Raw genomic sequence first — 24,266 nt, 5'->3', positions numbered from 1 at the left:
TCATTCTTGGAGAACCCGGCAGGCTACCGAGAGTATCCTGCCCGCACGGGAGAGTCTGGCAAGCTCCCCATGGCGTATTCAATATGCTAAAATCCAGTAACAATGATGGGTCTCATTCCCTTGACCCTGAAGGAGCCTCCAATGTGGCACTTTCTAAAATCTAAGGGCTAGGACGAATGGAGACGTTACTGGTGCCTGCTGGAGGAAATCGATGAACGGGATTGACAGTGATACAGCAATTTAATAAACTCTAGCCTGTCACGTTAAAAAAAAAAAGGAGCATTTTAATAACTTTTCCTGATAAGAACAGGAGTTTATTTGGATTCTATACAAGTGGTAGTTTCTTACAATTAACTTCAATGTGGAATTTGAAAGCAAGGAAAGTTTATCACTGATGACAGACTTTTAGAACTGATACATAAAATCCCATTGATCTATCTTAGACTTTGCCTTTAATTTTCACCCATGTATGATTCTTGGATTTGTGCACTTGTCATTTGAGAATTACAAAAGCACTTTTTGTTGTTGTTGGTTTTTTTTTTCCCTTTTTGGGTCACACCCAGCAATGCTTATTGGAAGAGACACCGGCGTTTCCTGCAATGCAATGCCAGGGGCTACTCCTGGCTCTGCACTCAGGAATTACACCTGACAGTGCTTGGGGGACCAGATGGGACGCTGGAGATTGAACCCAGGTCGGCCGCGTGCAAGGCAAATGCCCTACCCGCTGTACTACAAAACCCCTACATAACCACTTATACTTACATTCTTTACCTGGAATATGGATTAAAATCTCAAAACATCACATTTTCTGGTATTAGCATAGATCTTACCACTAAAGTCTTCATATACTTGTGAAGTTAAAAACAAAATTCTAGCTTTCAATTTTAAAGCTTCAGTTTTATCACTTGTAAGAAAAGCTGTCACGCTGTTTTCCCTAAAGTGACAGGCTCCTTTCATTCATTTTCATGAAAATGTTTGCTAGATCCTCCAATCTGAATAACCACAGCTTATTTGTCAGTGGACTGCCAAGTTCAGTCTGCAAGTCAAACTATCTGGAGTGCTTTTCCGGAAACAGCCATCATACTTCAGTACGCAGTACAGATACGACAGAGTGTTTTCCATTTGATCATATTGATTATGATAAAGATTCGCCAAGGGCTCAAGTTTAGATTTCATTTGATTCATTAGCCAAGCTTATTGGAAGAGACACCGGCTTTTCCTGCAAGTATATGGCAGTGAAGAACACAACCACCAATTTACATGGGTGTCTCTGCCTTCATCAGTGCTGATATACTGGCACAAAGGCCCATTAGAGCATTCGCACAAAGGCCCATTAGAGCATTTAGTGTAAATGCTAACACAGAGAAAAAGAAAAAAAAAAGTTTCAATATATATTTTTCTTTTTGGGTCACACCCGGCGATGCACAGGGGTTACTGCTGGCTCTGCACTCAGGAATTACTCCCAGCGGTGCTCAGGGGGCCATATGGGATGCTGGGAATCGAACGTCCTCCCCGCTGTGCTATCACTCCAGCCCCAAATGTTTCAATATGATTCAGTTTTTACTTCACTGACCTTTTGAAAAGATATTGAGCAATCTCATGGCTGTCAAACTATACTCTGAAAATTGCTTATACGATGTATTTTACAATCATGCAAAATCAATGGTTAATATACCTATGTGTTGGCAATGCTGGAAGTATTGACGTGGTCTTTTACTTTTTTTTAGCTTATCTTTTTTCTTTAGCAGGACATATACTCTAGAAGATTTTAAAATGATAACACATTTAAAAAAAAATAGGCTACTATACCAAAGGAAAAAGTCTTAAAGTTGATAATTCTTACAGGAAGGTAAGGTGCTAACGCCCCACAAGATTCGGCCACAAGTAATCGTCTTTCTGGATATTTGTGATTAATCTGAAATGACAACAAAGGAAAAAAAAGCATAAAAAACATTATCTTCCTTTGCAACAGAGCTATTTTCCCCCAGTCCCTGCCAAGAATGAAATAGAGCTTCTTTCTTTCCCACTCTGGGGATCCCCGCGAGCCGTCCCTAGAGCAGGAGTCAGGAGTCAAGAAGACACTAGCAAGTGAGGCAAGGGGTTGATCTGTGAAGGAAAAGAGGATAAAGCAAAGAGGAAAACTTGGCACGGTATCTAGAAATCACGGATTCTCCTAAAACAGGACTTTCTTGGGAAATGAGAAGAAAGTTCGGATCCCTCCCTAGTAGTATTAGTAATCTGGAAACCCAGGTTTCTGGAATCTATAACTATCTATATATCTGTATCTATCTATCTGTCTGTCTGTCTGTCTATCTATCTATCTATCTATCTATCTACATACAGTCCATTCTATGTGCTAGAAATGACTTATTAGTCTACTTTATAGCCTAAGGGAGTAAGACGTGAGTTAAACAATAACTGACTCAATAACTCAATATGATGTGGTTTTGCTTTTATAGTAAAATCTCCAACAACTCCTGTATGCATAAGATTTGGGGTTTTCTACTGTGGTTATACTGAATCATAAAAAACAAACAAAAACCCAACAAAAAACCAGACACATACTGGGTTTTGTTCCCATATCTTATCTTCATAGAATAGAAATTTTTCTTTGACTGGAAAACAAGCATATCTGTTCTCATATTCCCATATGAAAAGGTGACATAATTCATGAATGTATTGGATGCCTAAAATTAAAAAAAGAAAATAATAATCTACTAAAGTAACAAACTGGAGCTATATGGTTAGATAGATTCCCAATATCCATAGTTATTCAAGTCACAGAAGAAGTATTCTCCAATTAAACTACAATAAATTTAATGCAGTCTTTGTTTTTTAACTTTTAATATATATATATATATTTTTTCTTTTGGGGGGAGCCCAAAATTAGTGCTTAGAGGGCCCAAGAGCTATGCCTGGAGATGCTTGGTCAACTGGCCCCACGGCTCAGTGTCAGAACCTGACAATGCAGTGCAGCATAAGGCATGCAGTGCCAAGGGTCACCAGGTCACATTCAGCAGTATTCAAGCCTCCAGGGCTACCTTCCGGTGATGCTCAGGAGGCCAGGTGGTGCTGAGGGATTGAACCTGAGTCAGGTGCATGAAAACCATGAGTCCTAATCCCTGTAGTGGTACCTTCCTGGAAGCCCTCAAAAGAAACTTTACAAGAAATTCAGCTGGCTTTCTAGAAGAAACTGACAAACTGATATTAAAATTTGCATGGGACCCACCTCCCTTCTTGGTACTTCGGAAGCCCCAACAGTCACACCCATGAACCACCTCTAGCGCCATGTTAATTCATCTACTGGCCTTGCTCCAGAGACTCCTAAATAAATCTTGAAAGAGATCAACCAGTGCCCAAAATCCTTCAGACACCAGTGCATGGCCGAGACATCGGGAAACCCAAAGAGGGGCGGGCCAGGCCAGGTCCCACCCAAACAAGAGCCCGGCAGCTGCTCACTCCCATGCTGCAAAATTGCTGCTATGCCTCCAGCTGGACTCCCTTGCCTCAGGAATGAGCCTCACCCAGAAATAAACCTGCGGAAAATTCAAGTAGGAGGGTCTTTGTGACTGAACTCTCCAGGCTTTTGCGGGGTCAGGATGGGCTATGTCCCCCTCCTCCCTGTACTTCCAGAAGCCCTGACAGTCACGTCCAAACCCTAACGCTGCTGCCCAGTTAAAAATTTAACTCCAGCTGTACCATTCAGTTAAAAATTCTGGACTTTTGGTGGGTGGGACGGATACTGGGATCAGTGGTGTTAGAGAATGGGCACTGGTGGAGGTATGGGTATTCGATCATTGTATAACTGAAACCCAAGCACAAAAATTTGTAAATTGACAACTGTACCTCATGGTGTTTCACTAATAAAAATTTAAGGAGAAAAAAAAAACAAAGAACAAACAAACAACAAGAAAAAAAGCCAAGGATACAGAAAAATTAGTGGACAAGAGCCAAGCATTTAAATACTGTTAGAATGATTGCCACCTCACAGAGGAAGACTCACATGAAAGGATAAGTTGGTCATGGAACAGGATGAGACTGGCATCTGACTACTATAAGAAAATGCCCATTCATCTGGAGACATACATAATTAAACAACACATTCTCTACCACAAGATTTACCCCTCCTAGTTATAAGTTTTCACTCCAGGAAATTCAAGGCTTAGCTGAATATTTTAAACACTTAAATAATTGCATTCCCATAGTACTGCAATAAAAATTGATTGAAGCCAGAAACTGGAAGAAACCTGAGTGCCCAAGAACAGAGGATGGTTAAAGAAACTTTGGTACATCTACACAATGGAGTACTATGTAGCTGTTAGAAAAAATAAAGTCATGAAATTTACGTACAAGTGGTACAACATGGAAAGTATCATCCTAAGCGAAATGAGTCAGAAAGAGAGGGATAGACATAGAAAGATTGCATTCATCTGGGGGATATAAAGTAACAAAATAGGAGATTAATACCTAAGAATAGCTGAGATCAGCACCAGGAGGATTACTCCATAGCTTAGAGGCCAGCCGGGCATTCTAGGGGAAAGGGCAGCTCAGATAGAGAAGGGAGCACCAAATAAAGGGTGTTTGGAGGATTCTCCCAGGAGGGGAGATGCATGTTGAAAGTAGACTATGGACTGAACATGTTTGCCACTCGATCCCTCTTTTGCAGGCCACAGCACCCAAAAGGAGAGAGAGAACAAAAGGGAATGCCCTGCCACAGAGGCAGGGTGGGATGGAGGAGGATGGGGGGTGGGAGGGATACTGGGATCAATGGAGGTGGGAAATGGGCACTGGTGGAGGGATGGGTACTCGATCATTGTATAATGAAACCCAAGCACAAAAATTTGTAAATCTACAACTGTACCTCATGGTGTTTCACTAATAAAAATTAAAAAAAAAAATTGATTGAAAAAGGAAGTACAGAAAGGGGGCACAAGTAGGTAACTCTTTAGCATACACATTATGAAGCTATGAAATTAGTCTTCCAAATGTAGAAAGCCAACAGCTGTCAATTATGGAATTAGTAAGTCTCAACTAAGGACTAAAAATTTGAATTTAGGAAAGTTCTCTTTATGTAATTAGGGGAAAACCTGAGATAGTTACTAACCTGTTCCCAGCACTGTGGCAAAAGCTCTGCCTCCACACGTGTTGGTCCAACGTGACGCGCAAACGCCACACAGCCTGTGAGGATCATTTGCCTGGAGACAATACAAAGAAAGCTTCACATTCACACGAGGAAGCGCAAGTAGAACTGGGGTAAAAATATTCAGTTCTATAAATCACATCAAGAACAATCTTTTTGTGCAACAAATGAGTCTTCTGTAGCCTGTCCCGGGTGGATCAGCCCCAGCCCCCTACCCCCTAGCAGAAGCATAATCTGAGAGAGAGATATTGGAAAAGAGCCTTGATCAAAACACCCTACGCTAATGTGGGCATTCTGAATTCCAAGAATGCCCAACGCTTCACCTGCTACCAAACCAGCACCGATTATTTTTCCACCATTTCCAAAATTAAAAATCATGAGGCTGCTGTGATGAAGCAGTGCTTTTTACATCAGATGTTTAAGCACTGCAGGTCAGGTGGGAGCGAGTGAGTGCTTCTGACACGGCTGCTGATCATGTCGCCCTCTGGATTTTCATGCCACTGTGATCCCTGGTGTGGAGATCTACACACCGATGTGTAGAGTGAAACCCAGACTCTTTTTGGGGGGACCTCCAACGAGGTACTGACCATTGTGGAACAGACCCCTCCCAGTGACTCTTGGCCACCAAGCCAGCAGATGTGGGGCTGCTTGGGTCCTGCAGGGCCAAACCCAGTAGTGCTCCAGCGGGGTACCCAGTGATGCTTCGAGCACCTCGAGGTGCAGGGGATGGGTTAGGGCCAGCCCCACGCATCGGGCACTCTCTCCAGCCTGTGAAGCTCCCTTCTAATGGACAAAATTACGGTCAAAGTGAAGGATGCCACTGCCGAGACTGGGAAACTGCCGTGCTTTAAGGCGGTACGCTGCCACACTGGCGAGGCCTCCAGGGAGCCTCTGGCCAGCTGTCAGCGAGGAACCGAGGCCCTTGGCTCAGAAATCCTTGGGGAACTGAATCCTACACCCAAACCCAGCCACGTGAAGAGTGCTCAGAGGCGATGATGCTCCAGCAGACCCTTGATGTGACCAACTGTTATGCTTCTTAAAAAGAGAAACAAGATTTATCACTCTTCCAAATGAAGGTCCATTATTAAAATGACTTCAATATGCGGAAATGTAAGTTTCTCCCTCTTTACAATGCTTCAGTAAAATGACTAAAATATAAAGTTGGTATCAATAAAAATTAAATTAGAATATTTAATTTGTAATAATTATAAAGTCAACAATTCACTTCTAGGCATTGCTCACAAATAATGTCAGTTTAATAGAAACTGCAGAATGAAGGTTGGAGCGATAGTACAGTGTGGAGGGCATTCGCCTTGCGTAAGGCTGAACCGGGTTCAATCTCCAACATCGCATATGGTCCCCTGAGCAACACCAGAAGTAATTCTTAAATGCAGAGCCAGGAGTAACTCCTGAGCATCGCTTGGTGTGACCCCCCCCCCCAAAAAAAAGCCAAAAGATGAAGAGAAAAAAAAAACTGCAGAATGACTGAACTTCTATTTAGAAAAAGCAAATTAGTCATATTACCTGTTATCTCAGTTTGAAGAAAATAGTAAGAACACCACCAAGAGTAGAAATGCTGGGTTGATGTGTCAGACATCAACCATACATTCAACCCACTTTCCATAACCTGGTAAATATTTTTTTGTCTTTTTGGGTCACGCCTGGCATTGCACAGGGGTTACTCCTGGCTCTGCACTAAGGAATCACTCCTGGCGGTGCTCAGGGGACCACATGGGATGCTGGGGATTGAACCTGAGTTGACTGTGTGCAAGGCAAATGCCCTCCCCGCTGCCCTATCACTCTGGCTCCCACCTGTAAAAGTTTTGCAGTGCTAGAGACTGAGCCCAGCACAGCCTGTGCTCAACTCCTGGGCCACATCCCAGTCTCTCCTGCAATTTTTATAACAGGGAATTCTTACTCCCTGTTACATTTATATCATTTTCTTCTATGATTATTTCTCAATTTTTCTTCTTTGCTATTTCCTTCTAAGAAGGTAAGTAAAGTGAATCTAAGAAAAAATGGGAAAACAAATCCTCAAAGTTTACAGACGGCCCTTTAGCTGCCTGCTAAGTGTTTTTGCTTCCACCAGTTTCTTGAAATAATGTGACACACAGAGGTTCTGTGTTTTGTAATTGAGATAACTCAAACCTGGTGAAATTTAGGCCTCTCAAATACTGCAATTATGCTAAGTTAAAATTTCTGTTTGGTTGATTTGCTTTTCATGTTAAAATCAACTGACTAGTCTATTTAGATAAATGTGCACCCGAATGGTGAAATATTTAACAATAGCATGAGTCCTTCTTTCTGACATCTCAACCTTGAAGTAAGACTATCAGGTACCCTCAGGGTTGGAAAGATAATACAGGGGTTAGGTACTTTTGCTCACGGGCAGTTGAACCCTGTCTGATCTTCAGCACTGCTGGAGCAACCTCTTCCACAGAGCTGGGAGTAGCCCTAGAGCAAGGGCCCTGCAGCTCACGGACTTCTGTCCACTAGATGGCAGCTCTTCATTTTACATGTAGAATCTGTGAAAACTGACTAAAAGGACCAAGGTTTTTGTCTTACAAATCTAAAAGAAGGTAAAGTAATAAACGCTATTTAATGACTAAGTTACAAGATCAGAAATAGCATTTCTTTAAGAGAAAATAAAATACTAACTTTCCGATCAGCATCAAACTGCCAGAGAAGTTCCAATTTGCCATAAGTGAAAGGCACTAACATAGTACTTCATTTGTAATTTATTTCTTATTTGTACATGACTGGCATGGGAAGGCTGTTGTGGAGATTAACTGGAACTTACCTGGTCTACCTATCCACTAACCAGGACTAGTTTGTTTCACATAAATACATACATAAATAGCCTCATTTTTGTTTAGGTTTTTCTCTTCGAGGTGGATATTCATTAGTTACTTGATCAAAATCCATCTGCCTCTCTTTTGGGAAGACACCTGGATGTGTAACCTATTTCCTTGCCATTCTCAGGGAAATCCATTTCTTTACCACAGCCCTGTGGCAATCTGACTCAGGACTAAGCAAAACAAATCACTGCATCTCCCCTGCTCATATAAGCTTTGATTTGGACCTTGATTACTGAAGTACTAATTTATGCATCAAAAACTTTATTCCTTGTAACCATTAATAGGTTATAGTGTATCTAGTTCATTTTGTAGAAATAAGGGAAATATTCAGGAGTTCTTAGAAACAGGAAGTGAAAGATAAAGGCAAAGAAATACTTGATTCAGAAATCAAGTTCAAGGTAATTAACTGAAAAACAACAACAAAAACACTGCAGAGCTGAATGGGGTGAATATTTCTTCTGTTTATTAAAATAGATCAAAAAAAGCATTCAGATTAAAAGGTCATTCTGATGCCAAATTAGTAAAATCAGTAAGTCACATTACATTCATTTTCCAAGGACATAGTCCTACCCACCTCTGCTCATCATCTGGTCTCTTGATCAAATTGAAAAGTATGTGGAGAAGCTGATCTCGCTCTTTCGGCTCAGGATGAAGGCAAGCTGTACACAGTATGAGGGGGATCAACTCCTACAAAAACACCAAGGTGAAAAATTCAAAGTAAAATTACATAACAGTATTCTCCCCCCCCGCCCCCCCCCACCTCAGGCCATTCTTAAATGGACATATAAAATGAAATAAACCTTAACACAGAAAACAACAAAAAGCAGTAAACTTACTAATTCAAGAGGAAATACTGAAAAATGTATTTATATGTTGGTTGTACAGATGGTGTAAATTACAAAGTAATGAAGCCGCTTGACATTCAACTGACACGCTTTCTTATCGGCACTTCTGGTGGGTCTACTACTAAGATAATTTAGCAATTTTAATTTTGAAAGTGCTTTGATATTAAAAAAAATTAGTCCTTGTTTTGGAGTCACACCCAATAGTGTTTAGGGATCACTCCTGACGGAGTTTGAGGGACCATATGTGGCGCTGGCGATTGAACCCAGGTCAGCTGCGTGCAAGGCAAGCACCTAACCTGCTGTGTTTTCTCTCTGGTCCCTTGGAAGTTGTAGAAGTATATTTTGAAATTTAAGAAGGTAACCTACTTTTGCACCTGTCACGTCTATGTCAGGAGCCTGGAGGTACGAAATCAAGTACGCGTTTCTCTGACTATAGCAATTTCATTAGAAGAGCTAAAAGAACCTTTCGGGGAAGAGGAAGATTTCCCTTCCACACAGTCAAGCATTAATGACAAAAGAGCTATAAAATCATAATTACTTTAAACCATGCCTCAGCTTCTGAGAGTACTTAGTAAATATGTGTGAGAGTGAAATACAAAACTGGCTTTCTACTGACCACTAAAGAGGGAATTAATTTTGCTGACCTATTGAGCAGGTTATTCAAATACATTAATACCCAGTTAGAAAAGACTTTCAGAATTCACAGAAGTCTTTCAGAATTCACTGAAAGGCTTATAACTTTTAACTTTACAGAGCAAATGATTTTTAACTGTTTACTTTTACAGTTTTAATAAAAAACTAGTTTTTTAAAAATATGAAAGAGCTTTCAGTCTTTAAGTGTTAGATTACCCATAAAATTTAGGTAAAATTAAAGTCCAAGTTTTCAGCATTTTATTCTTTCAATTTTACAAGCAAAACAAAATTCAAATGATAACAGAAAGATCAGTTTAGTGACAGTAAATGTTTTTAGACATTTCACATTTAATTCAAATATTTTTACTGAACTTTCATACTCATGAAAGTTTTCTCAAGTTATGTCCTAGGTACAGCCTATTTTTTCAAGACTTTATCATGAGTTCTTTAATTCTTAACAACAACAAAAAACCCTGGGAGTATAAAATTAGTGTGTGTTCAGATTATATAAACAGAAAACAAAAATATTCAAAGAATCTAAAAACATGTGAACTGACTCGATGTACTGGAAGAAAAGTGGTTTGAGAAAAGTAGGGAATGAAATTAAAGGCAAATTTTCACATAAAAAATATGCAAATGCGGGCAAGGCATTGCCAACAAGTTAGGAATCTAAATCCAAAAAGAGAGTATTAAAAAATACATATATTTGTATCTCAAGAGGCATGGAGTAAATGTTGTCCAGGAAGCGAAATTTGAAAGGTAACAAATAGTTCAATAAATTATTGTTCACTGCTTTCCCTCCCGGTTTCATCATTTCCTATTATTCAAGCCTCATTTAAAAGTTTTAAACAGCTATTTAAAATGTTCCCATCTAATCTTTTGCCTAACAATTGAGCAATAATTCAAGTTCTGACAAGATACAAAGAGGAAAAAAAATTACAGACTTAAAAGGATGCAAGATTACTCACCTCTGGAAAAATTTTACACTTTAAAGGTAACTAAAACAACTATTTCTTATTATTAATGTACGTATTAGGCTGGAGCGATAGCACAGCGGGTAGGGCGTTCGCCTTACACGCGGCCAACATGGCCGACCCAAGTTCGATTCCTCCGCCCCTCTTGGAGAGCCCGGCAAGCTACCGAGAGTATTCGATATGCCAGACACAGTAACAACAAAGTCTCCAATGGAGACGTTACTGGGCCCGCTCGAGCAAATCGACGATCAACGGGAGGGCCTTTACCTTTTACCTTAATGTACGTATTAATACATAAGTATTAATTATTAATACAGTAGTAGTAGTAGTAATACACAATTATTAATACTCCTTTATCTCTGCAATGTACTATACTTCATAGCAGCCTGAAATCGCGGATAGTGTCAGGGACAGGACCCACTAACTGTACCAAGGGTCCAGCCCAGAGTCTCACACCAGAGAATGCTCTACTACTGAGTCACATCCTTGTTTTTTCCTAAACATAGACATAATAATTAATCATTATTATCCGAACTCTGAGCCAGGCTGTTTTCACGCAGGGCGCCCCACAGGGAGGTGGGTGAGAGCCCGCCCTGCCCCAAGGGACCCAGCCCCAGCAGCAGATCGCCACTACCCAACCGCCGCCATGCTCCAGGCCGCTTTCCTATGACACTTCCTACCCATTTTCCATAATTTTCACACCATATTTGATAGGGTTCAGACAGTGCGCAACAAATCAGAGAGTATTATACATAGAGGTGTGTATGTGTGTGTGTGTGTGTATACACACACACACACACACACACACCCCTCTCGGAGAGTCTGGCAAGCTACCAAGAGTATCCCGCCTGCACGGGCAGAGCCTGGCAAGCTCCCCGTGGCGTATCTGATTTGCCAAAACATTCCCCTGACCCTGAAAGAGCCTCCAATCGTTGGGAAAGACGAGTAAGGAGAGGCTGCTAAAATCTCAGGGCTGGGAGGAATAGAGATGTTACTGGTGCCCGCTCGAGTAAATCGCTGAACAACAGGATGACCGTGATACAGTGATAGACATAATAAAATTAAATTTAAGAATTAGACACAGGGGGCTGGAGAGATAGCACAATGGGTAGGGCGTTTGCTTTGCACGTGGCTGACCCGGGTTCGATTCCCAGCATCACATATGGTTCCCTGAGCAACCCAGGAGGAATTCCTGAGTACAGAGCCAGGGTAACCCCTGTGCATTACCAGGTGTGACCCAAAAAGCAAAATGAATTAGACACAGTTAAGAAATTAATAACTGCTAAGAATAGAATAAATCTATGGCAATAAAACTTAGGTGAATGTGGTCTCTTTCTCAATATATCTTATTGAACATAGTATTTCACACTGTGGCCGACACTAATTAAAACTGTGGATGAGAAGTCATGGATAACGGGGGGAAAGCTGTATCTATAATTTCTGAAACTTAACACTTAGGAAGCTTAACTGAAATACTTAGGACATTACCACATAAAAAACTCCTCCCCTCACAAAACAGGCAAAGAAGATGAACCAACTTACCAAGCTATTTTACCAGGCTCTTTAGTTTATCGTAATTATCCTCAATATTACTGTATAACCTTTACTGCTACAATTTCCCGCAACTAAGTTAAAAAATTGTCTATGAAGCAAAAATCAAGGGCAATGATGAAGAACAAATCTTTCTTTTTCAGAAGATGAGCATGTCCTTAGCACTGCTTCTTAAACTTTCAGGGGATTGTTTTTCTCCTCTGCTTAGAAGTTTTTATGAGGTAATTTTACATATCACAAAATTCTTCTATTTAAAACATACACCCAGGGTTTCTTTTTAAATGTATTCAGAGTCAAGTAATCATAATCAACGTAATTTTTGAAATGTTTCTGACATCCCCCAAAGTAAGTTCTAACTTATTCCCCATTTCACACACTCCACCTCACCCGGGCCCACATGCCTCTCTTCCTGTACCACCCTGGCTAAGTGACTCCATGTTTCCTTGGAGCAGAATGAAAGGAAATTAAATTTGGATCAACTATTTAAAAATGCTGGGGCTGGAGCCATAGTGCAGCAGAGAGGGCACTTGCCTTGCATGTGACTGACCTGAGTTCAATCCTTGGCACCCCACATAGAGCCATGTGGTTCCCCAAGTCCTGCCAGGAGTGATCCCTGAGCACAGAGCCAGGAGTAATCCTTGAGCACCACCGGGGAGGGGTATGTCCAAAAGAGTCAAAACCAACCAACTGATAACAACCAAAAGAAAAAGTGAGATGGAAGAATTTCTATCTTCCAGGTAGAGCGATAGCACAGCGGTAGGGCGTTTGCCTTGCACGCAGCCAACATGGCCGACCCGAGTTCGATTCCTCCGCTCCTCTCGGAGAGCCCAGCAAGCTACCGAGAGTATCTCACCCGCATGGCAGAGCCTGGCAAGCTCCCCGTGACGTATTCGATATGCCAGACACAGTAACAACAAAGTCTCCAATGGAGAAGTTACTGGGCCCGCTCGAGCAAATCGATGATCAACGGGAGGGCCTTTACCTTTACCTTTACCTCAGAGAGTATGCATTAGCCCAATACCCAAATTAATCAAAGATGGTACAACTGATGACTATCGAGCAACATGCACCATACAATACTAATACCAAATCCAATACTAATACCAAATCCAACAGCATCTTAAAAAAAAAAATCTACACAAAACAGAGGTGATCTCTCTGAGGTCTGGAGTGATGCTGGAGCCCTGGGTTCAACCCCGGTACTTCACTGTTTCCTGAGCACCTCCAGAAATAAAACCCCGGCACAAAGCCAGGAGTGCTGTGAACACCATGAGATATGGCCCCGTTAAAACCATGGCCATGTGTTCCAGGAAGGCAAGGGGTTTTTGACATCAGCAACAATCTAATCAATATAGAAAACTAACATAATATGATAAAGGGCACTTATGAAAACCCACAGTTAACATCAAACGCAATTTAAAAGCGTCAGGGCTATCCTTTATCCTATCCAAGATGAGGAACAAGACAAAAATATCTGTTTTCTCCAACACTGCTATTCAGAGGTCGCAGATATGGCTCTCGTGGTCTGGCACATGGCTAGCATATCCCTGAGTTTGACCCCTAGCACCGCATGGTGCCCTGAGCACTGCTGGGTATGACCTCTCTAGAAAAACAGAAACAAAACAAACAAAAAGCTACTGTTATTCACTTAAGTACTGAGCAACTGAGCAAGAGGAAGAAATAAAATCCATTCATGTGGGAGAGAAACAAAACTGCATTTGCAATAATGTGATTTTATATATAGAAAAATCTCAATACACACAAAATTAAATAAATTGAATAAAACTTCTAAGTAGATTCAGCAAAATCAAAGGGGTTCACATTTAATAAAAATTAGTTTTGTTTCTAAATGCCAACAATAAAAACCTCAAAATAAAATTAAAGAAGCAATTACATTTACAATAGCATACTGTCATAAAGTCCTAAACTCAGAAAACTATCCCAATAATAAAAACTGATGAATAAATTTCAACAAGGAATTGAAAGACTTGATTATTCAACAGGGAAACAATTTCTTTTCAATTGAAACACTAAATAATTACAAGAAAAGATCCATGTCTCATTACTTATTTAAAAAAACAACCTCAAAATAGTTCTATAATGAAATCTAAGGGTAGAAAACTATATACCGTTTTGTTTTCTGGCCACAGCCAGGAGTGGTCAGGGCTTACTTCTGTCTCTGCACTCAGGGATCACTTTTGGTGGTGCTCAGGAATCATCTGGGATATCAGATATCACACCTGGGTTGGTTGTGTATAAAGCAAATGCCCTAACTGCTGTACTATCACTTGGACACTGAAGCTACTTTATTATTTATTTATTTTGCTTTTTGGGTCACACCCGGTGATGCACAGGAGTCACTCCTGGTTCATGCACCCAGGAATCACTCCTGGCGGTGCTCAGGGTACCATATGGGATGCTGGGGATCGAACCCGGGTTGGCCACGTGCAAGGCTATTTCACTGAAGCTACTTTTAAAAGGTGTGCGTGTGTGTGAATCTTTCTGACTTCAGGTTTGAAAATGGCTTCTTAACATTTTACACCAAAATAACAAGCAGCAAAAGAAAATAATAATTAAAATTCACAAAAAAACAAAACATCTGTCCACGATCAGGAAGAACAGAATCGAGATTGTGGGTGGGATACTATAGTAACTAAGGTAGAAAGGCACTTGCCTTGCATGTGGTTCACCCAGGTTCAATCCCAAGAACCCCATAACGTCCCCTAAGCCCTGCCAGAAGAGATCCCTAAATGTGATCCCTAAGAGCAGAGTATGCCCTGAGCACAACTGGGTGCGGCCCAAAAACCGAAAAAGAAAAAAAAAATATATATATAGTATGAAGAACGCAAAAACATTTTATAAAAATGGAGAAAATATTTGTAAATTAAATTTGTGAGAAAAATTTAATATTCAGAATTACCAAAATTTTTATAAATCAAAAACAAAGAAATCCAGTTTAAAAATGGGCAAAAGGACACCAGAGTGATAGTCCAGAAGTCGGATGTTTACCATGAATATGGCCAACCTGAGTTTGTCCCTTGCATCCCTGACGGTCCCCAGAGCACTACCAAGAGTAACCTGAGTGCAGAGCCAAGATTAACCCCTGAGATCACCAGATGAGGCCCAAAACTCCCCCTAAAACCAAATGGGGAGCAGGGAGGGCAAAAGATTTGATGACAGGGGCTGGAGCAATAGCACAGCGGTTAGGGTGTTTGCCTTGTATGTGGCCAACCCAGGTTCGATTCCCAGCATCCCATATGGTACCCTGAGCACCGCCAGGAGTGATTCCTGGGTGCATGAACCAGGAGTGACTCCTGTGCATTACCAGGTGTGATCCAAAAAAGCAAAAAAAAAAAAAAAAAATTGATGACAAACCATGTGAAAGTATTAATCAAAACCTTAAACCTGTTTCTTGTATTTTATTTAATCAGAATATGAATTCCTATGGTCAGTTTGTTGAAAAATGTTATAAAACTTAAGACATGAGGAAAAAGTAAAAACATTATATTTCTTAACCACAAAACCTTATATGAATAAACGTAAAATATTAAAGTAACCAATATCAAGGGATAAAATTAAATGAAAGTTTTATTCTTTGGTTTTCTGAATCAAGCCAAGAGAAATTTCATTATTTACCAACTTAATTTTGAGGAAATACAACTTTGATAAATCAGGAATAATAAACTTGCTGACAGAATAAAGTACAAATAATTGATGAGAATCAATTCTTCATAAAATTTTAAGCAGTTAAACATTAAAAAATATAGACACTTAAACTCAGCCCGAAAAAAAAATACCATACCACACATAAAATAAAATGCAGGTTTGTGCGTGTATATGAAATATATAAGCCTATATATTTAAATATACAACATCTGATTACTGATGATGCAAATTTATAAATACTTCATGCAGTACAATCAGATTTTAGTGATCTTTTATGATAAAACAGGAAGAAAATAAAGTTCAAACTGCATTTCGTAATAATTAGGTATCTGTGATTATGAAAGATCATTAAGGAAACACAGTAAAGGGGCTGCAAACATGAATGCATTGCACAGATTTTACAAGCCGAAGAAAGGAAAAGCAGCTCCAACACCATTCTGACAGGCAGAACTGCCAAACAACCTGAAATTGGAAACTGATCCTTCAAGAGAAAAATTCCCTTACTAACATCTCACAACTATTTTAAAATGTGAAAGAGAAATATCAGTAAGAAGTCATTTTTATCTATTTTTTATTAAATATCTATGGGAATCAAACATTTAGAGCTCTATAAAATTTTTCTTGAGGATCAGCACAAATTTCTTGTGCTAAAGAGATAAAGATAAGCTTTTTTTTTTTTTTAAAAAAAGTAGGTTTTGCCAATGCATTGTGAATCTATCATACTGTAGGTCCCATCATTATGACTGAAATAAGTGGTAAAAATTCAGATAAGGATATTTATATGATATCCTAAAATAATCTTAACTCGATTAAAAAAATCTATGAACTTCAAAGTGACTTCATAAACTAAATAAACAAAATTTGTTTGAAAATATATTACCTACTATTACTGGAGTTAGAAATAAATTTTTATTAATCTTTTAGAAGCTAAGTATTACTCTATAGGTGACTTAAGGTTTAGAAACAGGTTTTGTGTACTAAACTGTATTTACTACAGCATTTTGAATATATAAAGCATCAGTTATTAACAAATTGGCTATAAGAAAAATTAGGAAAGGCAATTCAAAAATTACAGTCAATGCTAGAATTATTCTACTATCCTAAGACAAATGAAAATCAAATAATAAAACATTAATAATAGGTAGCCACAAGTACATTTAAGAGTTACATTATTAGTCCTTGTTAATTTTCAATAGTGTCCATATTCGTAGACATATCAAGCTACATATCAAGAACAGAGATTTAAAAAAACATTCAGTTAAGCGGTTAAAAAAAAGTGTTCATGGAACATGTGTGGACCTACAGTAATAATTAGTGTTGCAGAAGCTAATGAGGCTTTAAGCAAAACTGAAACATGAATACCATGCATGAATACTGAACTCACCTGACACAGGTGCAAAACCATTCTCTAGGAGCAGAGATGCATGCACAAAAGTAAGAATATGATTGCAAGTAATAGACTTCAACAAAATTAAAACAGAACACTAAACTTCAAAATGACAAAAAAAAAAGACAACATGGTGAGGTTACTGGGATGAAAATATGAAAATAACTTGCTAGGTCTCACCTCTCTTTTGGCCAACAGGACATTAGGAACAATGTGTGGCAGGCAGCGACCCAGCATCAACATAACGTTTTTCTCACTGTCTGCAATCCGAGACACCTAGAGATGAAACACAACAACAACAACAAAAAAGAATAAACAGAAGTGTCAGACATCCATGCATGATGGCACAGAGATTTCCTGCTTAGATCCTGTTATCTCTGTGGCAAACACACATCCAAAGGACAAGCTAATAACAAAAACCCAGTGCCCAAATAGGATAAACATTGCAGTTAGCCATATGCCTGCAGGACATTTGAAAACACCAGAAGGGCAAGGGAGAAGAGAAGGAGAGCTGATCTGGTTTGACTTTTGGAAACAAAGAGGAATAACTCAGAACTTAGAGAGCTTCAGGGTTTTTTCCTCTTGTCCTTGGAAGGATGTTCAAAAAGCTATGATCTCTGCCTAAGGTGGTAAACTGCAAAATGGCTTTAAAGGCCCAAGTAGGCTGTCTTACACTGAAGACTTCCAGAATCCACCAGAACTATCCTGTAGGCTTTTCCATTTTTCCAGTGATACATGGAACAGAAGCTCATGAGAGGCCCAGTGAAATTCAGCACAAAGCAGAAAGGGAGGAATGAGTATAAGATGGGGAGAGGGAGGGCAGTAGGAGGAAGGAATCTTTTCAAGACGTTTCTACAACAACCATGAAGCACTTGGGGAGATCTGAGCTGACAAAATCAGCAAAGACCACCACTCTGAATGAAGTAACGGAATCCAAAAATAACGAACCCAACCAATGATGAATCAGCTAAATTTGATAAAAGAAAAAAACCCATATGTTAGTAGACATTACAAATTAAACTGCAAAGGACACTTTAATATTAAGTCAAGTTTCAATCCAAAGAACAGAAAAGATTCCCTTTTTTAAATGTTTAGAATTTTAGGAATTATTTTTTAGAACACTATTTCAGCTGTCACAGCTCTCTTTGGGATGCGGTATGAAAAAGAAAAAAGCAATGTTTGAGAAAGTTTCCAAATATCTGGTATTAATTTACCTCTGATCCTAAACGACTATCAGCTGACATTCGACAAAAGGAGAGCAGTGCTTGGTGGAAAGCAGGAGACAATTTTCTAGAAAAAAATATTGCAGGAAAAGGGGCAATGTAGAGTTACTACAGACATTTAAGGAGAAAGTAAGTTGCATGGTGTTAATTCCCATCCTTACATCAACCCTATCCCACAAAGAACCAAATTTCTTGGCCACCACATTTCCTAGAAGTGTGCTAAGTGGATCAACAGTATCACTGTCTTAAAATAGCTTGATGTTATGAATATTGATGGATCAGACCTGAAGCAATATAACAGGTCGACAACTGTGGCAAATTCTAAAATGACTCCCTACCACCCCCCGCCCCAATTCCCTCTGGTCACAGAAAGACAAATAGAGTACAAAGTTTAATCTGGTGTGCTGCTAAGAGAAATGAACATGTTTTGGATAGACATATGTAAAATGATAATAACTCACAAAAATAGCAAAAATTAAAAAAAAGTAAATTCATGGTATATTTCAGACAAGGATTTTTTTTGTGATTAAACACATTATCTTATTTATGGTCCTAAAGGCCATTAAAACATACATCTCTACCTAATATTTCTAAAATTATAACTATGCATTTTATGTGCTCAATCCACAAAGAGCTGATAGAACGTTACATAAAGATTATTTGGTACACAAACATAAGCAGCACTCAATAATTCCTGTGACTAGGGTGAAGCAGTTTGAGCCTGTTTAGCTATTATTTCTTCCATAATCTTTCAGGGCAAGAAAACAGTCCATTCAGTTTAACCCAATATAAACACCTCCAATCAGTTTCTCTTTTAATCGCGAGTAATAGCAAATCTTGTATAATCTAACCATCTCTATACGGTGCTGGGAATCTACCAATTTCTTTCACATACAGACCAGGCCTCAATCATGTATTTGGATTCTTCCAATAAACATATTTCATTTGCCTCCTCTTCCAGACTTGCGGCTCTCTAATTACCTCTTCCCTGACTATGTTCTGTCTAAAGCCTAGATTTCCTTCATTTCTCAGCTCTCTACAATGAATCAACTAAGTTTAGGTGACCATGTCTTTGCTTAATTCTCCAACTTCTTATCCTACTATTCTTCTGACTTCATTCTTTACTTAAATCTTAATAAATTCATTTTAGTTCTCCAAACAGAAATGCTGCTGTTCTCCATTAGGGTGCTCTGATAATTAGTTATGCAGTTGCAAGACCTCAGGGTAGATGACACTTCTTCCACGAAACTTTTCTTCCAAACATGACTATCTGATAAAGCGACTGTGTTCCTACAGTTGAATTTCTCTTAAATAACTAATTTTCAGGCTTCATTATAATTTTCTGATCCATTTCCTCATACTGTAAGATTTGTGATGGAAGAGATTACCGCATGTTTTACTTATCAGAACATTCCTTGCATAACACTGCCTGGAAGAAAGTTTAAATTTAAATTAATAGCTTAGCAACTTAACAATCACCTACCTTGACAGAGTAGATTTGAAGAAGAAAAGGAGAGAGAAGCTATGAACAGCTCGGCAAAAATATTCACAGCACAGACACATGAACTATGGGTGTAAGAACAGAGCTAAGGCAAAACCTAGCCTCATTCATTGTTACTTCCTTGTTTTGTCACTACTGGAAAGGGGGACACACCATATAGCAATGTTGAGGGGTGCCATCAGGAATTGAACTGAGGGTCTCACCCATGCCAGGCACTTACACCATTATTTCAGCCACATTTCTGACCTGGTTTAAATTCTCTTTGAGATCATTTAACTTAGTAATTATTTTGTCCTTTCACCCCCTCCTTTTTGTGCCACGCAACATCAATGTCAAACATTAAAGAAAAAAACAGTACTACAAAAGAGGCTTGAATAAGAACCAAAACTCTTGTAGTTTGACAATGTACTTAATGGACAAGACACATTTACCTCGAGGCTGCATTCTTACCTATTGGGTTTATCAAAATGGACTGGTGGTTTACTTGACGGTGAGGAGGAGGGCGTTCCTTCCCTTTCTCTCCTGGGAAAAGAGTTTGGAAAGTTCTCTTTAGGTACAGTGGAATCCACTTCATCTGGCTGTGAAAGATGGATATCCTTGTTTTTTCCCCGGTCTGAACTATTTACAACTGGATTCTGTTCACTGTCTTCAGAGTCTTCGTGGAGAGACTTATGTACAGAAGGACGGGCAGAGTCACAAACTACTGGTGCTGCAAAGTGCTCATTTTTGAAGAAGTCCATTTCGCTGTAGAAAGATGAAGAAATTTTAGGGAATAAATGCATTTTGAAAAACTGTTGTGATGCCAAAACTTCGTAATAGAGTACAATAGATTTCAAGCTATTGAAAATCTACAGCATATCAGATTCGGCAGTTGGTTCATCTCTTTAAAAAACTATTCTTTTCTATATACACAGATACTTTGTATACCTAAAAATTTGGATATAAACTTGTAGCAATAAAGCAGAAAAATGGCTTCAAAAATTTTTGCTTTGGGGCTGGAGCAATAGTACAGTGGGTAGGGTGTTTGCCTTGTATGGGGCTGACCCGGATTCAATCCCTGGCATCCCATATGGTTCCCCAAGTAACACCAGGAGTAATGCCTGAGTGCAGAGTGAGGAGTAACCCCTGAGCATCAATGGGTGTGACCCAAAAAGCCAAAAAAAAAAAAATAATAATTTTTTTTTTTTTGCTTTGGATTAGTACTTTATTTTCTTCATTTGTATATTAAACATATAAAGCCTCTGGAAGGCATGCATTCAGAATTGGAAAGTAAAAAAAAAAATTGGGGGATTGGGGTTGGACCACACTTACGGGTGCTTGATGCTCAGGGAACCATACGGGGGGTTGGGGATTAAACATGGGTCTACTGCATGCAAGGCAAGTACCCTACTTGCTGTACTACTGCTTCAGCCCAGAGAGCAAATAAATTTTACCATAACAACTGAACTGTTTATGTGGTATACATTTAACAACTATGAGTTTTAGAGAAATAATTAAGCACTAACCTTTCAAGTCTTCTGATTTGCTCCATCAAAGACCATTTTTCACTATTTAATAAAGTAATTTTATCTTCCAATTTCTGTATTAGCAAAGAGCTCTAAAATCAAAATGACAGAAAAACAGAAACTTAAGATCTCACAGCACGCCTCTATCTAATTTAAGTGACTTGGCTGGATTGCACTGGTGAAATTTTAGTATCTCTCACCTCTACAGCCTGAGGAGTTTCCAGGTTCGGAGGAAGGCTGCCCACAATTGGTGTCAGTGCTTCTAATTCATCTTCTTCTACTCCACTGGCCACATCGACAAGGTCTTTTCTGGTCACTTGATGATTTCCAAAATCTCGGTAGAGTTGCAATAAATCTGGAGGTTTTGGAATGTTTAATCCTACATCATCCCATAGTTCAAAATCCTTAAAGAGCAAAGATAAAAATACATAAAACATCTATGAGGCAATTTTACCTGCATTTTTAATTTTAATTTTATTCTTTATTGCTAATACCTTGAAAACCCACCAGTTTTCATGTTGTTATGTCAAAATGTATATACTGAATCTTAGTTCATATCTCCTACTGTTCATAACTAATAATAATTTATAGCCTGATGGCATAAATTTGCTTTTCCTTTGTTATTCCAACCTCAAGATTTAATAATATGTACTACATAAATAATTTAATCTGCTTACCTTCCAGCTGTACTTGTTTGTATATAATTTACAGTATTAAAAATGCTTCTGGCAATTTCTAGAAACCAAAGAATTGCTGTTCTATTTGTCTCAAAAAATATTTTAATTCAATCCTATTCAATTTCATGCTTTTTGCTATTTTTTGGATTTTCTGCAGTGCCAGGGATCAAATCCACATATATAGCTCTACCATATGAACTATATCCCTGACCCTACAAACCATACAAGATATTACTAAAATACAAAAGGCATAATGCTCAGTGCAGAACAATACAGAATGATGAACAATAATGTAGAATGTTCAAGCATTCTTTAGTCAAAGATTATTTTGTTTTTTTAATTTGATATTTGGGGGCTGGTAATGATAGGACGGTGGATAGGAGATCTGCCTTGCACACGTCAAGAGAGCCCACCAGGGCTAATTACTGAGTAGAGTGCCAGGAGTAACCCTGAGCACTGCAGGGGTGGGTCTCGTCATAGTCCTGTAAACATTTTTGGGAGGGGGGGCTGGAGCGATAACACAGCGGGTAGGGTGTTTGCCTTGCATGTGGCCGACCCGGGTTCAATTCCCAGCATTCCATATGGTCCCCCAAGCACCGCCTGGAGTAATTCCTGAGTGAAGAGCCAGGAGTAACCCTCGTGCATCACTGGGTATGACCCAAAAAGCAAAAACAAACAAAAAACATTTTTTTGGTTTGTAGACCACATAGACCACAGATGGCTGTGCTTGGGGCTTACTCCTGGCTCTGTGTTCAGGGATCATTCCTGGCTGGGCCCATGGGATCAGATGAGGTGTGAAGACTGCACCCAAGCCATGCAAGACAAGCACCCTACTTGCTGTACTATTTCTCCAGCCCTGTGGCTAGGTTGAAGTGTACTGGTGACAAGCAAATTCTTATAATTTTATCTGCCTTTAATGCATCAAGATTTAGTAATAATTTGCTATCTCATAACTTCCGTATGAAACTCTTTGAGAAACTATGGCATGTTAATCTGAATGTTCTAAATGTGACACTTGTAATCCTTTCAGGGCTTACTTCAATCATTACTTTTCACAAGCATAATTACAAGCATATGATAGTAAATAAAAGTGGGAGCTTTCAAAAATATCATATTCAAATATGCAGTCCACATTCGTCTCCACATATTTTATAAATTAATTTGAAACTGGGGCTGGAGTGATGGAACAATGGGTAGGGTGCTTGCCTCGCATGTGGCTGACCTTGACACCTGGACGATTCCCCAGCACCAGAGGTGGTGCCCCGAGCCCAGGAGTGGTCCCTAAGTGGAGAGCCAGGAGTAAGCCCTGAGCACAGCCAGGGGTGGCCTCCAAGCAAAAACAAAAAGTTGAAGCTTAATCTCAATATCTGTAAAATGAGTACAGTTCTTCTGAGCATTTTAAAGGGTCAAATAAAATACACAATAAGGTTCAAGGGGCTGGAGAGAAAATACAGCAGGTAAAGATACTTACCCTGCATGCACCCAACCTGGGTTCAATCCCCAGCACCCCATATGGTTACCCAAGTCTGGCCAGAAGTTATCCCTGAGCACAGCTGGGTACGACCCAAAACCCAAAACGAGGAAACCAAAACAAAACAACCCAGTATAAGTTCTTTTTTTTTTTTTTAAATTATTTTTGCTTTTTGAGTCACGCCTGGCGATGCACAGGGGTCACTCCTGGCTCTGCACTCAGGAATTACTCCCCGTGGTGCTGGGTGACCATATGGGATGCTGGGAATGGAACCTGGGTTGGTCGTGTGCAAGGCAAACCCCTACCCACTGTGCTATTGTTCCAACCCCAAAATTGTTGTTTTTTTTTGTTTGTTTCTTTTTTGGGTCATACCCGGCAATGCACAGGGGTTACTCCTGGCTCTGCACTCAGGAATTACTCCTGGCGGAGCTCAGGGGACCATATGGGATGCTGGGAATCGACCTAGGTCGGCCGCGTGCAAGGCAAACGCCCTACCTGCTGTGCTGTTGCTCCAGCCTCCCAGTTTAAGTTCTTAACGCAAAGCTCAGTATTTAGCAACTAAACCTATTTGAATTAAAAAAAAAAAATTACTGTTAGCACAGTGGTAGGGCGTTTGCCTTGTATGCAGCTAGCCCTGCCGAGCCAGACTTGATTCTTTCACCCCTCTCAGAGAGCCTGGCAAGCTACCTAGAGTATCTCACCTGCGCGGCAACGCCTGGCCAGCTACCCGAGACGTATTCAATATGCCAAACACAGTAACAAGAAGTCTCAAAATGGAGAGGTTACTGGGCCTGCTCAAGCATATTGATGAACAATGGGAGGACAGTGTTTGACA

At 39.6% G+C, this 24,266-nt stretch overlaps 1 protein-coding gene across 4 annotated transcripts in view; it reads right to left on the bottom strand.

Moving 5' to 3' along the window:
• Window positions 1-24,266, bottom strand: part of RELCH (RAB11 binding and LisH domain, coiled-coil and HEAT repeat containing) — a 94,914-nt gene that overhangs the window by 43,210 nt on the left and 27,438 nt on the right. For all 4 annotated transcript variants that reach the window (XM_056106950.1, XM_056106953.1, XM_056106951.1 and 1 more), the window contains 8 exons: window positions 21,484-21,687; window positions 21,284-21,375; window positions 20,229-20,522; window positions 18,269-18,344; window positions 17,235-17,330; window positions 8,573-8,685; window positions 5,105-5,195; window positions 1,844-1,915 (listed from right to left, as the gene is read on the bottom strand). In XM_056106950.1, coding sequence (XP_055962925.1) covers window positions 1,844-1,915; window positions 5,105-5,195; window positions 8,573-8,685; window positions 17,235-17,330; window positions 18,269-18,344; window positions 20,229-20,522; window positions 21,284-21,375; window positions 21,484-21,687 — 1,038 coding nt within the window. The remainder of the gene's footprint in view (window positions 1-1,843; window positions 1,916-5,104; window positions 5,196-8,572; window positions 8,686-17,234; window positions 17,331-18,268; window positions 18,345-20,228; window positions 20,523-21,283; window positions 21,376-21,483; window positions 21,688-24,266) is intronic.

Source organism: Sorex fumeus, unplaced genomic scaffold (assembly GCF_029834395.1).
Source record: "Sorex fumeus unplaced genomic scaffold, SorFum_2.1 ptg000151l, whole genome shotgun sequence".
Taxonomy (NCBI): domain Eukaryota; kingdom Metazoa; phylum Chordata; class Mammalia; order Eulipotyphla; family Soricidae; genus Sorex; species Sorex fumeus.
This window is presented reverse-complemented; position numbering and strand designations above follow the sequence as displayed.